The 15017-nt window shown below is 47.7% G+C and overlaps 2 protein-coding genes across 2 annotated transcripts; one reads left to right on the forward strand and one right to left on the reverse strand.

Moving 5' to 3' along the window:
• Window positions 1-10006: 10006 nt before the first annotated feature.
• On the reverse strand, window positions 10007-11598 carry BCR38DRAFT_337854 (acyl-CoA dehydrogenase; the record flags this gene model as incomplete). Its single annotated transcript, XM_040855566.1, has 5 exons — window positions 10007-10491; window positions 10545-10634; window positions 10694-10921; window positions 11004-11316; window positions 11419-11598. 5 exons carry the CDS (start codon window positions 11596-11598, stop codon window positions 10007-10009), a joined length of 1296 nt encoding a protein of 431 aa, XP_040718166.1.
• Window positions 11599-13985: 2387 nt separating this feature from the next.
• On the forward strand, window positions 13986-14791 carry BCR38DRAFT_510657 (uncharacterized protein; the record flags this gene model as incomplete). The annotated part of the gene is made up of 2 exons (XM_040865016.1): window positions 13986-14314; window positions 14397-14791. Exons 1-2 carry the CDS (start codon window positions 14044-14046, stop codon window positions 14789-14791), a joined length of 666 nt encoding a protein of 221 aa, XP_040718167.1. The 5' UTR covers window positions 13986-14043.
• Window positions 14792-15017: the final 226 nt, after the last annotated feature.

Raw genomic sequence — 15017 nt, forward strand, 5'->3', positions numbered from 1 at the left:
TTCTGGCCGAAGGCGTCGCAGAGGCCACATACCGGTCATAGACCGTGACAAATAAGGCCTATGGACATTCGGCGCAGACTCTGGAATGTCAGATATGTACTGCGTGGACTTGAAGGGCTCTTTTGATGAACAATGTGGAGTTGAGTAGTCTTATTCCATAGGAGAGGATGAGATGCGGGCTACAGGGAATACGTTGACAATGTCCGAAGTGAGCGTCGAGAAGAGAAAGTATTCGCTAGTTTCTTAGTTAATATACTTAACGTACCCACAAGCAAGTTGGCCACTTTTTCTTGGCACAGTACGAACAACCTTTTAATTAACATCTTTACACATACCAAGATGGGATCGAATTGGAAAGAAAGCGACATGATTCTAGCGTGTCAGGCGCTTCAATTGAAACCCGAATTAAGCATCCGACGCGCTGCCCAACTCTACAATGTCCCTCGTACAACTCTAGCTAACCGAAAACGCGGACTACTATCTGTTACGAACCACGTTCCTAACCAACACAGAATAGGCCCGTTGCCAGGCCTTAGGAGGATACCTGCAGGAAAGGACCGGAAACCAGGATAGAAGCTAGGAACGGAGAAAGGATGGACCGACTAGGAGGTCACGTGACGGATCACTGGATCACTCGGTGAGCCAGTGAGCCGCCCCAGCAGGATCACAACGGATAAGAGTGATCCAACGAGATCAGTGAAGGAGAGATGGATATATAAGGGACAGGACTCCCAGGCATTTCATAGATAGACAGTCTCTACTTCAGTGATCAATCTAAGCATCAATCTAACCCATTGGTGAGGCAAACTGCCTTAACGACTCTATTCCCGATTACCCTACTTGAATACTTCAGTTACCCAAAGCACTCTACTCCTGTCAGAGAACAGAATGCCATAGGCACCAGTGGGTGTCAGGACACTGAACGCAGGACACCGGCGGGCCGCCGGAGGGGTGTTTCGGACAAAAGACTCCCGAATCATGATTACAATCTATGTGAAGCTTTGGGATGACGAGAGTCAAGATCCTTGGCATCGCCGACCCTGCTGTTATGCCGGGTCCAAGCGGCGGCCTAGCTATCTATATAAGGACCATCTCGAAGTAGGATAGGGAAGGAGTTGTCAGAGCCACAAGTGTCATCCGAGGCGGGCCGGCTTCCACCAGGTAGGAAGCCGTTTGTGGCGGCTAGAGAGCCGCTTGTGGCGAATGAGAGCCGTTGAAGCCGTTTGCAGCGGATAGGGAATCGCTTGGTTGCAGATAAGGAGCCGCTGTCCAAGATATTGGCCGAAGTCGGAGGAACACAGACATACGGAAGCAAACATCCAGAATCCAAGAGAGAAACTCGGCTGGCTATAAGTAAGGAGTCGAGACGGAGGAAGATAGAGAGGGCAGAGATCAATGCATCACCGTGGGCACCCCTACCTGAGACCGCCAGTGACCACCCGGTGCTACGTAGGAGGGACGCCCGTTACTCCCCATCACTCTGTACTATTGCCTTCGGCCTAGCCGTACCCTGACAGAAATGTTGAATCCAGTCCTCGCCTCTTTCATTTGTAGTCCAGCCATTTTTCGTAACCGCGATAACCCAATCCTTTGGTAGTAGGCTATTTTCGTACCACGAAGATAGGTGAGTTTTACCAGCAAAGATGATATACGGAGGGATAGTATAGCCGTCCGATCCGACGCCCTGGATAACTGTAACCCATTCCCTATTCCCTTGCTGTACTGCTCTAGGTCTTCCACGTCGATCAGAGGTCGTTACAACTATCTCGGATGAGATTTGACCCATAAGAAACCCAGTCTCGTCAAAATTATAGATATCCTCCTCTTGAATTCCATACTTATTAATTGTATTCCATACGAGATAAAACCACGCGCGGTACGCGTCGGGGTCTTCGCAGAGGACTCTCTGGTAGTCGATTCTTCGATTAAAACGCGTCCGGAGGTCTGGTTGTCGTCGTACGAAGCTCGAAGCCCAGTTAATACCGACGCGTCCTGCGTCGCGTTGGTGGAGTAGTCGATTCGTCATATCTTCAACACCACTTATTCGAGGAGGAAATGATCGTGAATCTAGGTCGAATATGTAGCGTACGATCGCGTCTTCTTCGGAATAGGTAAGCTTTTGCGTTGGTGATCGTATATCCTGTCGTGAAGTACCGCCGCGATATCGGTGACGTAAGGTTGTATGAGGGATATTATAGATCCGTGCTACGGATCGTACGCTTAGTTGGGGGTTATTTTGAAGCGCTTGAAGCGCTAATTGAATATCGCTTTCTTCCCAATTACGTGCCATTGTAGAAGGTGGAAAATAAGGGATAAAACCTAGGTTGTACGGAAATGCGCGAAAGTGTTCAATTGGACCGTGGGGTACGTTATAAGATATGTTCTTATAAAAGTATCAATGCTTGTTCCAAAGACCTGCTTTCGAGCTAAGTAGTTATTCGAGAGGGGATCGCATATCTCGACCATCTTGATATCCTTATAGCCACTGACGCTGCGAGAACCTTAATAAGTGTCGAAAGGACTGAAATCTGTTGTTATAACTTAGCCTTCAGCCTTAGTATAGTCGTCTTTATTAATTCTTTTCAGAGGGAAGACTTTTGCTTATCTCGCCTAGTGTGGTATTTCTCCTATTATTAAGGATCGTTATAACAGATAGTGTAACGGTGTGACGGTTGTCACGTGATTGACCTACACTGGTTTGAATAGATTGATAAGTGGTTGCAGATATCAAAGTCAGGGACTTTGGTATTGGTCTCTTTTGGTGAAGACATCTGGTACGGTGGCGTAGTGGCAAGGATTGCAACCCCTAGCACGGCGTGACAAACGGGGTAAGGCCGGACATCAGGGAAATAGGTTACGGGGCTAGGAGAAAGTTTATTTTCTCTTCTTTAAGAGGCACAGAGGCAGAGTAGGACACGAGTCCCCCATCTTCACGCATCATCATCCTCATCTTCATATTATCATCTCCTTCTTATCTATATCTTCACCTTCGCTTTTCAGTCAGTTATTTAGTTATTTTAGTTATTCAGCTTATCTTTACGTTCGAGATCCTATTATCACGATACGAGTATCAGAGGCACATCCGACCAACTCGCGCACCAGACGTATAATGAAACGGGGTCAGGCGGTCAGTAGGATATACCTACCACCTAACACACTGAACAGACGGCTCCAGTACCAACAGATCCCATCTGTTGGTCTTATCAGACGAAGATCGTGGTACTGGTTATAAGAGTGAAGCTCTTACACGTCTGGTGGGCGAGTTGGTCGGATGTGCCTCTGATACTCGTATCGTGATAATAGGATCTCGAACGTAAAGATAAGCTGAATAACTAAAACAACTAACCGCATTGACCACCTTTTTGCATGCACCCCCATTTTGCAGGGTCTAACGGAACATACAACCAATAAGAGGGACAGCGAGAACGGCAGACGACGCCGAGTCACTGGACCGCGTAGCGCAATAACTGACAAACGCCCTCAAGTGCAAGAAAAACACTTAGCAGACTGGGTTTTGGTCCAGGAAGCCCTTGGACTAGCCCCAACGCACGCGCAAATCAAGGAGCTCGCGCAGCGCGTCCTAGCCCTCAAAGGTGACCACCAACCACTCGGCAAGAATTGGCTGGAAGCCTTTCTAAAGCGTCACCCAGCACTAAAGACTAAAAAGCAACGCCGTATTGACTCTCAGCGTATCAATGGCGCGTCTACCGAGGTAATCCAAGCCTGGTTTGCTTCAAAATTACGTATTCCTGCAATTCAAGCGATTAAGCCGCAATGCAGGTATAATATGGATGAGCATGGCCTTATGGAGGGTCGAGGGGGCTCTGGGCTAGTTTTCGGGAGCGCTACCTTACGCGCAATATACCAGAAACAGCCTGGTTCGAGGGCGTGGACGTCAATTTTGGAATGTGTGGATGCCCTTGGCAATACCTTACCCCCCCTGGTTATTTTCAAGGGCAAGGACGTCCAAGAGCAGTGGTTCCCTGATAAAAATCTTCAGGACTTCAAGGAATAGCGCTTCAAGGCATCCCCCAAGGGCTGGACAGACGATACGATAGCTATCAAATGGCTTGAAGACGTTTTTATACCCCTTACGCTTCCTCAGGACCCTTCAGACACTCGTTTACTTATTTTGGATGGTCACGGTAGTCACACAACTGATACTTTTATGTCTCTTTGCTATCAAAACAACATATACTTATTATTTTTACCCCCACACTCATCTCATGTCCTTCAGCCCCTCGATGTTGGGGTGTTCTCAGCTATGAAAACGGCATATCGCAAGGAGGTCGGGTTTTTAACCCTATTAACTGATTCAGCACCTATTTGCAAGCGAAATTTTATGCGCTGTTACGCCAGAGCACACCAGAGGGCCCTAACGGCTCAAAATATCAAGTCTGGTTGGCGTACAAGTGGTCTATGGCCCCTAAATGTCGCTAGGCCCCTTACTAGCCCTCTTCTGCTTGAAAATAGCGACCGCACACGTCACCAAGGTCCATACATTCTTATTACAACCCAGAAAGTCCAGAAAACGCTCCAGACGCCTTTAGAGGGCAATATTGTATGGTCAACGCCAAAGAAGAGCGTAGATATAGAGCGCCAGTTTAGGGAGTTCAATCGACTCCAACAAACTAACATGACTACACAACGCCAGCTATTTAGAAAGATGAAAAAAGGGTTTTATGAGAAGGATTATCTATTAGTAAGCGCAGAATTACAAATTGAGGGCTTGAAACAGCGATTGGAGCTTATGAAGCCACGGAAAAAAAAAAGAAGGTGCAAATAAGTCCAAACGCGAAATTCGCAAGGATTGAGGACGTACGGCGGATGAAGGAAGTATCTAATGAAGCTCTTGTTGATGATTCGGGTTCAGAAATATCTAATGTATCTACTGTCGAAAGCGATTGTATAGTTGTTCAGAATTGAATTTGTGGTGGTTGTTTGAAATTGCAGTGTTATTCGTGGTGTTTTGTTTTATAGGGTGTCGGAATGGGGGTGAAATACGTTATCTCCAAAGATGAAATCCTCAACTAATTTGTACCCATTTCTCATCCAATGAATTGTAAAACGTTTTCCGGTCCATAATGGTAATATGGGTCTTTTCCCTTTCGTAACGCTGCAAGTCACAAGGTAGGAACTCTATAAGACCGCGAACCAAGCTCAAATGCACCTGTGACCATGCGTCCTCGATTACCGTACGTAAGTTAGTAGCGTTATGGAATGTTCTTAATCGTATTAGTATACACAGATACGCCGGCCTTACATTCATCCCTGCGTATATTATTCTTGGGTACCTAACGTACAAAATGGCTAAAGATTTCTCCTCCCTAGCAGATAGGCGTTTTGGTGCACCTAATCGCTTCTAATAAGGTGCAATCTTAGTTGATTTAGCTCTGCTGGCGATGTCGCCTATGAGTTCAAACCGAAAGGTTGTCAACCGCGTTAGCCGCCTCCCTCTGACCTTTGTCTCATACCCTCGCCACCATAGTCGCTGCACGTACTTTAGGGCCATATTCACAGTTAGGGCCGCCGTTTCCGTTTATAAACATACTCAGCTAAGAGCCTGATGGGGATACAGAACGAGTGCCTCCGGGTAGTCTGTGGCGCCCACAAAGCGACGCCGGTTCGCCACCTGGAAGCAGAAGCAGCAATCCCGCCACTAGACCTCTATCTTAGTGCCCGGGCTGCTAAGTTTGAAGAACGGCTACGGCTTAGCGGGAAGAGAAATCTGCTTCGCAGCGCGAGCGCTAAAGCGTCACATATACTCCGGCAGGATAGGCCGGCGAAGAGGAAGCAGGCGTCGCAGCTACTCCGACCGGCCGGGTACACTATGGAGAAGGAGGCCCGGGGCTCCGAGTGGATGAGTGAGGAAAAGGAGGTCCCGGCTGCCCTCCTCGGCCACTGGAGGAAGAGATGGCTCACCGGAGCAGAGCATCACGATCGCCAGCGACGGGCTATCGCTGAGGAACCGGAGGGCCCTTCGATGCAGATACCGAAAGGGGGCAAGTATTTCGGCCTGAACCGACTGGAGGCATCTACGCTGTGCCAGATCAGGACGGAAAAAATAGGACTAGCAGCCTTCTTATTCAAGATAGGGGCTTTTGGCGTGTACTCGCCGCTATGCCGCTGTGGCGACGCCCCTGAGACGGCAGAGCACGTAATCCTCTTTTGCGGGCTGTTGGAAGGACCGAGGGAACGATTACGGGCCGCTATCGCACCACGGCCACTATACTCTCGCAGAGACCTCGCAACGGCAACAGGGGAACCAGTAGTTAGTGGGACTATTGTAAGGTGGCTGCTAGGGACGGGTCGGGCAGCTTCAAGGCCCAGATAGCATCGATCTTCTCAGGGGGGACTTTGTTGGTAGGTTGATGATGCGAGTGCATATGGGGTGTGAATTGTTGTATTGGAAAAGGATGCCAGGTCAGCTATTCTGGCCTGGCAGAGCTCTTTTATAGCTCTTATCTATCTTATCTATAGCTATAGGGTAACCCCCATGGGGTCACGTATCAGTTGAGAACCAACGTAGTATGGTAGTGAACGCAACGCAGTCGCCAATAGGGCGAACCGACGACGCAGGGTATGTATTTAGTCCAGCCATTAGGGCACGGTTTGACATACGGGAGTACTAGTAGAGGTACTGGGGGCTTCGAGCCTGCGGCGTATTTAATAATAATAATAATAATATAAAGATACCAAAAGATCGAATGTCCAGGATCATGTGTGATTTTTGTGCCCAATGAAAGTCAGAGGTGGGTATTTGTCTTGTGATATGTCAATTAGGTCGTGTGGCCGAGACTTTTTAAGGGTGACTGCCCCCGCAAATGAATCCTAACAATCAGGCTACATTCGATCAGTTTGTCGTTCAGTATAACAGACAGGCCGTAACTTACCGTAGTTTTACAGGCCTTGTATTCGAAGAGGTCGGCATGGTAAGTGCGGCGCAAGATATATGAGCTGTAAGAGTTGGTGAGTCAATACCTTGCCATCGTACGACACAGGATGATTTATCCCTTCGAAGCAATGGGCAATGAATAAACCAGTTAGATCCACCAATTATATTGAACTAAGGCCCAGTACCCAATACGCTGCAAACTTCTTGCAGAAAGTCAGGGCGATAGTATTGGACGGGGTCCTCCAATGCTCGGGCTCTAAGCCGGGCAATACATAGTCGAGATCTTTGAGCACGGCACTCGCACTCGCCAGCCAAGGCAGAGATTCTATATTCGGCAGGGGTTTAAACAGGGGGGTCCATGCAATCGAAAACAGAGGATTTCCGTTTCAACTTAATTACGGGACGGAAGCATGCCAATAGGCTCTTGCCGTGGTAACTAGCGAGCGGGTTCCAGTAATACATTCTTCACTATATCAAGATTCAGCAAGCTTTGGGGCACGATGACTCTTTATGGTATTTAGCAAGCCGTGAAGACGAAGCTAGAAAGACAATATAGCATAGCTGGGGTGGCAATCCCAGCTCTAAAGGTGGATATCATCCTCAATCCTGCGACTAGCCTTGTATGGGCAGAGGGTATGAACAAAGAGATGCAAAAAGGCGTTCTGACGTCCAGGAATGGCAGTGTCTGTTGTCTGGGTTGTTGTTTACTTTCTATAGTGGGTGTGGCCAGACTTTTGCTTTTTAAGTTTAGCTCAAAATATAGAACGTGAATGAAATTACGTAGAAGTATCTGGTATGCAATCCTATGAACGGAAAATCTTTTTCGTAATATTTGTGTGGTACATCTAGGTGTAACGTAGTCCACGGTCCAATTGCACACTTTGGCAGACCTTATACGACAATGTATAAGTTAATTCAACCACAACGCCTATCATCAATTGAAACTACTCAGAATCATTATCTTCAGACGTCTCTACATCATTTCCACAAGTGCGCGCATTATGTCCGGGCTCGCCGCAGATTCTACAGCGCCGTACACGCGCAATTCGCCGCCTCGTACGACCACCAATTTGACGAAATTCGTCATGTAACTGCCCATCAACCTCTCGTTGAGACTGTAGGTCCTGTCCAGCTTGTATACGAAGTGACCCTCCACTCTGTAGCTGTTTTTTCTTCGCACGGCGACGTCGACTTAAGGTCTCATTTGCCTTTCGAAGTGATTCGACCTCGCCTTCTAAAAGGGCAAGCCGATGCATAACCTTCGTTGTACCTCGCGCAATCTGATCTATTCCAGCAAAAATTGACGTTGGTGAGCTATTTTGATGTCGTACAATCCTATTTTTCACATAATCGCTTTGTGATTGGGCTTCGGTTGGGTTGTTCGGAGTCTTTGATTCCCAAGGGACGGGGAGACCAGCCAAGCTACCCGGAGGTGTTGGCGTATGTAATTTCACATCGAGCTGTGATATGACATAATCTGCATCGTACGGAACTATTCCTACCCCTCGGAAACCTCCTTGGATATTTGAAACCGTGAAAGTTGCGTTGTACGCGTTTAAAAACGCCGGTAAAAAGTCTTCTTTCGAGATATGACTTATATGTGCTCGCATGAGAGCTTCGATTTCTTTTCCGTACGCTCTTTTTAACCCGCGAAAACAACCAACATCAAGAGGCTGGAGCTCATGCGACGAATGAGGAGGCATACAAAGCGTGACGATATTGTTAGCTTTGCAATATACCTCGAAATCGGTCGAGTGATGGCTTTCGTGACCGTCGAGGATCAATAGGCGATGAGTACCTTTCGTACGAGACTTGGTGTGATGATCGAAGTGTTTTATCCAATCTTCGCCTCTCTCGTTCGTAGTACAGCCATTTTTAATAACTACGATAACCCAATCAGGCGATAATGGGCTATTTTCGTACCATGACGAGAGGTGGGTTTTGCCGACGAAAATGATGTACGGAGGGAGGGCATAACCGGACGACCCAACGCCTTGAATAACTGTAACCCATTCCCGATTTCCTTGCTAGGCTACTCTAGGCCTTCCACGCTGATCAGAAGTCGTCACGACCATTTCGGACGAGATTTGGCCCATCAAAAAACCGGTCTCGTCGAAGTTGTAGATATCCTCCTCCTAGATCGCATATTTCGCAATTGTATTCCATACCAGGTCAAACCACGCGCGATACGCGTCGGGATCTTCGCAGAGGACTCTCTAATAGTCGATCCTTCGATTTAAACGCGTCCAGAGGTCTAGTTGTCGTCTTACGAAGCTCGAGGCCCAGTTGACGCCGACGCGTCCCACGTCGCGACTTCGAAGTATTCGGTTGGCCATATCTTCAACACCACTCAATCGGGGAGGAAATGCTCGCGAATCTAGGTCGATTATATGTCGTAAGATTGCCTCTTCTTCGGAAGGAGTCAACTTTTGCGTTGGCGATCGCATAATCGCTCGAGCGGTTTTACCGTCGCGTCGATACGCAAGGGTTCTAAAAGGTACGTTATAGATCTGACCAGCGCGACGTACACTTAATTTTGGATCAGATTGAAGCGCATGTAATGCTAGAATCATATCACTTTCATTCCAAGAACCAACCATAGTTATGTGGTGAAAAACCGCAGGTCAAAGTGGTAGCGTACGAAAATCTGCCGAAGTGTGCAATTGGACCGTGGACTACGTTATATGGTTTTCATCGTGGTAGAACGGAAATCGCTTTTGCGTGGATGATATTCAAAGGCCTAGACTTATAATACACGATCTAAATACATGTTGTTTTCATTCTTTTTCATTCTTTCCATATGAGTATTGCATCCTGGATCTCCGAATGTAATAGTTCTATTATATGCTCTAAACGACTGTTGAAATTATTAGGTAAAGCAAAATCCCAATCTGCCAATTCTTAGGTGAAATACTAAAAAGACGTTGGCCCATCAATCGATACGCCAAAGTGTTCGTAGAATTCATGAGCAATAGAAACGTGCGTATATTGAGTGAATCTATCTAGCTACAGCGGGATGACGGGAAGCCTGCATATATATGTAGGAATAGGGCCATGTCACTGACAGTGCAGGGGACATACTTACATCAATTTATAGAATTACCACAAGAGCTATGGCAATCTGAGCTTCTCCAAATCCCTTTTTTCTTGTGTTAGACACATTTCGCTTAGTATTTCCTCGCTGCCCCCGCCGATGACGAGCACGCGTACATCGCGGCTGATTCGCTCGACACGGGCTCCAGGGCCAGAGCGAGTGTATCCCAGAGCACCCATGATCTGCTGACATTCTCGTACAGCGAGCTCGGCGGCCCTTGCAGCACTGACTTTGGTCATGGCACACAAACCCCCCATGATCAAGCCCACCTCCTTATCTCCCTTAGCCGCGCTATCTCTGACCTGCACCAGAGACTCGAGCAAGGCGTACGTGCTCATTATCTGCATCCCAATGTTGGCAAACTTGAGTCGAATTGTCTGACGCTCAATGAGTGGCTTCCCGAAGGTCTGGCGCGTGAGTGCGTGCTGATACGCGTCCTCCAGACACACGCGAGCTAGACGTAGACAGTTGCCCGCAATCCAGAGCCGCTCATGATTGAAACCTGTATTGTTGTATCAGTAAAGTCTTACAGGTGTAGGTTGAAATGGTACCCACTAGACATGATGAGCTTAAAGCCTTCGTTTAGTTTTCCGATGAGATTTGCGACGGGCACCTCCACGTTCTTGAAGTTGAGGCTGGCACATCCTAGATTCCAGTTCATTAGCGTGATGGAGCTGGGATTCCAGCAAGATATATCAACGTACCACTCAAAGCAACGCCGGAATTATGAATCTCGGTTCGGATGACTCCTTCCAGCTTAAGGGGAATCACCAAAACCGAGATTCCTGACTTTCCCGCGCCACCCGTCCGGACCACAGCAGTGCAGAAATCGGCAGACATGCCGTTCGTTACCCACTGCTTTGTGCCATTCACGACGAATACCTCGCCCTTCAAGTCGGCCGTCATTGCGATGCCAGCCACGTCGGATCCAGCTGGTCATTTGAAATTGTATTGTTAGCTAATGGCGTCCAAGGCCGCGGGGCTAGGAAGCACGGCAGGGGATAACCTACTCACCTTGAGGCTCCGTGACACCCAGGCAGAACCTGGCATCACCTCGAAGGACGGCTGGCAGCCACCTTGACTTCTGTTCCTCGGTCCCAAAGCTAATGACAGGAGGACAGCCGATCGCATTGCCGCATCCAAGACCCCATAGGATACCCAGAGATCCACAACGCGCCATTTCGTCGATGGCGATCAGGTCGTGGAAGCTATCCCATTCGTGCGCAGGCACATCACCGGGTAGTCTGATTTGCCCAAGGTATTTACTTACGACAGAAGGATCCACCAGGACAGCTGTGTAACCTAGATCCGAATGTCGTTTCAAGACCTACGCATTCTCAGTCGGGAAATCAGAGGACGGGTTCACCAACAGAAAGAGGCCTCGTTGACGAAAAGATGTTGAACGCAAAGCAAAGAGAGTATATATTACCGCTGCTGGAATTGAACCCATAGCCTCCCACTCGGAGCAAAATGGCTCTATTTCGGTGTCGACATACCGACGGATCTCATCCCGCAGTCGCCGATGAGAGTCGGTATAGTGCGGGTTTCCCGGTCGAGAATACCACAGAGGCTCCGCGAAAGGAGTCGTGGATCCAAAGAATTCGGTCATTGAGGAGAAGAGTGTTGACAGAACCTGGTTCAGTGGGTGACTTGGGGGGCAATGATTACGGGAAGTGTCAAACTTCAATGATTGTAGTCTGCAAGATGGTGATGGTGATGTCTCGTGAATCCGTGGCCCGGTCAGGACAAATTCAAGATACGAAAGGCTACGGTTATGACAACTTAACATCCCTGGAATCGAACTGTCGGTCAGTGGCCACTTTTGCAACTGCTCAAATTCTAAAATTCTAGACTATAGGTTCGTCATGGACTATTACTTCGAATGTGGAGACAGTAACTCTTCGGGAACGAGTCAGAGAACATGGATACGAGTCAAAAAAAGCTCCCGTGTGGGTTTACTGATGAGCAGGGTTCTTGCGGGTATTCCCATTCCACATTGATGCGAGTGCATATGGGGTGTGAATTGTTGTATTGGGAAAGGATGGCCAGGTCAGCTATTCTGGCCTGGCAGAGCTCTTTTATAGCTCTAATCTATCTTATCTATAGCTATAGGGTAACCCCCCATGGGGTAACGTATCACACATATTCATATTTAAGTTTCGCTCATGCCGAAACTGACAAGGTAAAAAACCTAACTCCTTGGCAAAAGTTCAGCAGGTTCTGGTTATGTTCAATATATCCGATCGCGATACGAAAAGCTTTTGTCGAATATCACGTGTGTCCAATCGAGTAGTCAGAAGTGCGTAATATTGTATATGAATGAGGTGTATTGTTCCCTGTCCTCTCGAACTCCCGTTGCTCTGTCTTTTATAGATTCTTTAGAACATGTCGGAGGTACATTGTTCAGGTATCTGACCCCTAAGTGGACAGTAACTTTGGTGTTACTTTTGAGAAAAGGGTTCCTTTCGCCTTCTGAACTTTAAGTGACAATAGTCTTCTCCAGTGCCATATCATTGCTGAGCCTAGGAACTAGGTGCCCTATCTGACACTTTTCACTTACTACGGTATCAGGCCAAAGTTTTCACCCCCTTGACAAGCACTAGTGGACTACTGCCAAGGTAACGCTATACTGATTCTTGCCTAGCCTACTTATACTAACGAAAAGATACTTCCACCTCTAATTCTAACTTGCTATTAACACGTCCTAATAATCGCGTATTTAGTAACTATAATTAGGACTAAATACCTTATAGAAGCGGATCGCTAACGAATGCGAACCTACTACTTCGGCGGTAGTATATTGAAAGCCGAAATTCATACTACTATTGTAACGGGGTAAGGCCGGACATCAGGGAAATAGGTTACGGGGCTAGGAGAAAGTTTATTTTCTCTTCTTTAAGAGGCACAGAGGCAGAGTAGGACACGAGTCCCTGTAGGGAAAGAGCCGTTGTGGCGGGCCGGTCTCAGCTGACAAGCTGAGTCGGGAGGGATTCGCCCCGATCCGGTAAAACCCCGGAACCGCCCAGCTTAAGAGGAGAACTCGAGACGCTCGCACCTAGTTTAGATTCTTCAAGAATCAGTCTTGCAATATACGCACCCATGCACTGGCCTACTTCTAGCTACCCTTTGCACTACCTGACTATTATATTGTGAGACGTGTGGTATCCTCGTTACAGTCCCCCATCTTCACGCATCATCATCCTCATCTTCATATCATCATCTCCTTCTTATCTATATCTTCACCTTCGCTTTTCAGTCAGTTATTTGGTTATTTTAGTTATTCAGCTTATCTTTACGTTCGAGATCCTATTATTGTCACGACCTGGGTTGCATCGCATTGGTAGAGACCTCGATTAGGTGCTATCGACGAAGATTCTACTCTAAGGAGCGAAGGAAAGAAGATGACAACTTAGGTTTGAGGGAGCGCGACTAAGTCATCCACGCTTGGCGGGGCTCCTACAAGGGTTATGATTGGCTTCCCATCTGACACTGCCATGGCAGGTGTTCCAGCTGTAAGTCACCTGGTTGTAGTGAGTGCGAGGGTTGACCTTCACAATTATCACGATACGAGTATCAGAGGCACGTCCGACCAACTCGCGCACCAGACGTATAAGAGCTTCGCTCTTATAACCAGTACCACGATCTTCGTCTGATAAGACCAACAGATGGGATCTGTTAGTACTGGAGCCGTCTGTTCAGTGTGTTAGGTGGTAGGTATATCCTACTGACCGCCTGACCCCGTTTCACTATAACGTTTTCTCTTAACGTAGTCCACGGTCCAATTGCACACTTCGGCAGATTTGTAACGAAACCTCTAATAGTCTAGCTGCGTAAACCACTAAAGAGTCTGTAAGGGTTTGTGCTAGTAAGTAAGTCCTGCTGCGGAGTCCTTTAGCAATAATATCGGGGTCTGACATATGGAGTAGAGTGCTTTGGGTAATTGAAGTATTCAAGTAGGGTAATCGGGAATAGAGTCGTTAAGGCAGTTTGCCTCACCAATGGGTTAGATTGATGCTTAGATTGATCACTGAAGTAGAGACTGTCTATCTATGAAATGCCTGGGAGTCCTGTCCCTTATATGCCCATCTCTCCTTCACTGATCCCCACTTGGATATGTTGGTTGTCCAACATATCCACCCCTGTAGATCACGTGACCTATCGGTCCTTTCCTTCCTCCGATGTGGGGTCCCGTGATCCTAGCGTCTGTATCCACCTAGCCTGCCGACGGGCCTGTAATGTTGGTTCAGGGCCAACGGTTCGTAACATTATTCCCCTCCTTCATAATCTTTGTCCTCAAAGATCCTGGTCGTTTGAAACTTCTTCCTGTAAGTCCTTCTTTCCTTCCTTCCGACTGCCATCATGTCTGGTCGTGTATCCAAGTCTCGATCGCGTGCTAAGAAAACGGAGCAGCGGGATTCTCTTCTTTCGGCGATTCTTCAGAACGCTGTCACTATGCCTTCTTGTTCGTACGGGGTGAACTTCAATCTGCTGAAGAAAAGGTTCTTCGTTTGCGGAAGCAGAAGAAGATGTGGTTCGAAAAGATGATGCGTGCGGTGCGTCGTGGTATTGACAGTGTGGAGGAGTTGGAGCGTGTTGATCGCGCGGAGGCAGAAGCGTTGTCTGCGCGTCGTGCTGTAGGAGATCCGTCTCCTGTGGTTACTCCTTCGTTTCCTGAAGATTTCGAATTCGAGTGGAACGACGTATATCCTGATGTGTCGTTAACTCCTGGCCTTCTGGCAGAGTTTGGTGTTATCGGTGGAACTTCTCAAGCTCCTTCTGGCAATGCGCCAAATGCTGGATAGGTTCCCAAGAATTGTCTGCGGGTGGGTAGTCCTTCCATTTGATCAGGTATTCCGTTTGTTCGTTCTGACTTCGTATATCCAGAATTTGTTCAACTTCGTATTCGTGTTGGTCGATGTGTGCTTCGAGCTGCGTTTCGAGCGGGGCGTTCTTTGGGGCTGGTTCGAGTAAGGAAATATGAAATACGGGATGTATCTTCATAGTGTCTGGTAATGATAGTCGATAGTT

The sequence above is a fragment of the Pseudomassariella vexata genome (assembly GCF_002105095.1).
Source record: "Pseudomassariella vexata strain CBS 129021 chromosome Unknown BCR38scaffold_4, whole genome shotgun sequence".
Taxonomy (NCBI): Eukaryota; Fungi; Ascomycota; class Sordariomycetes; order Amphisphaeriales; family Pseudomassariaceae; genus Pseudomassariella; species Pseudomassariella vexata.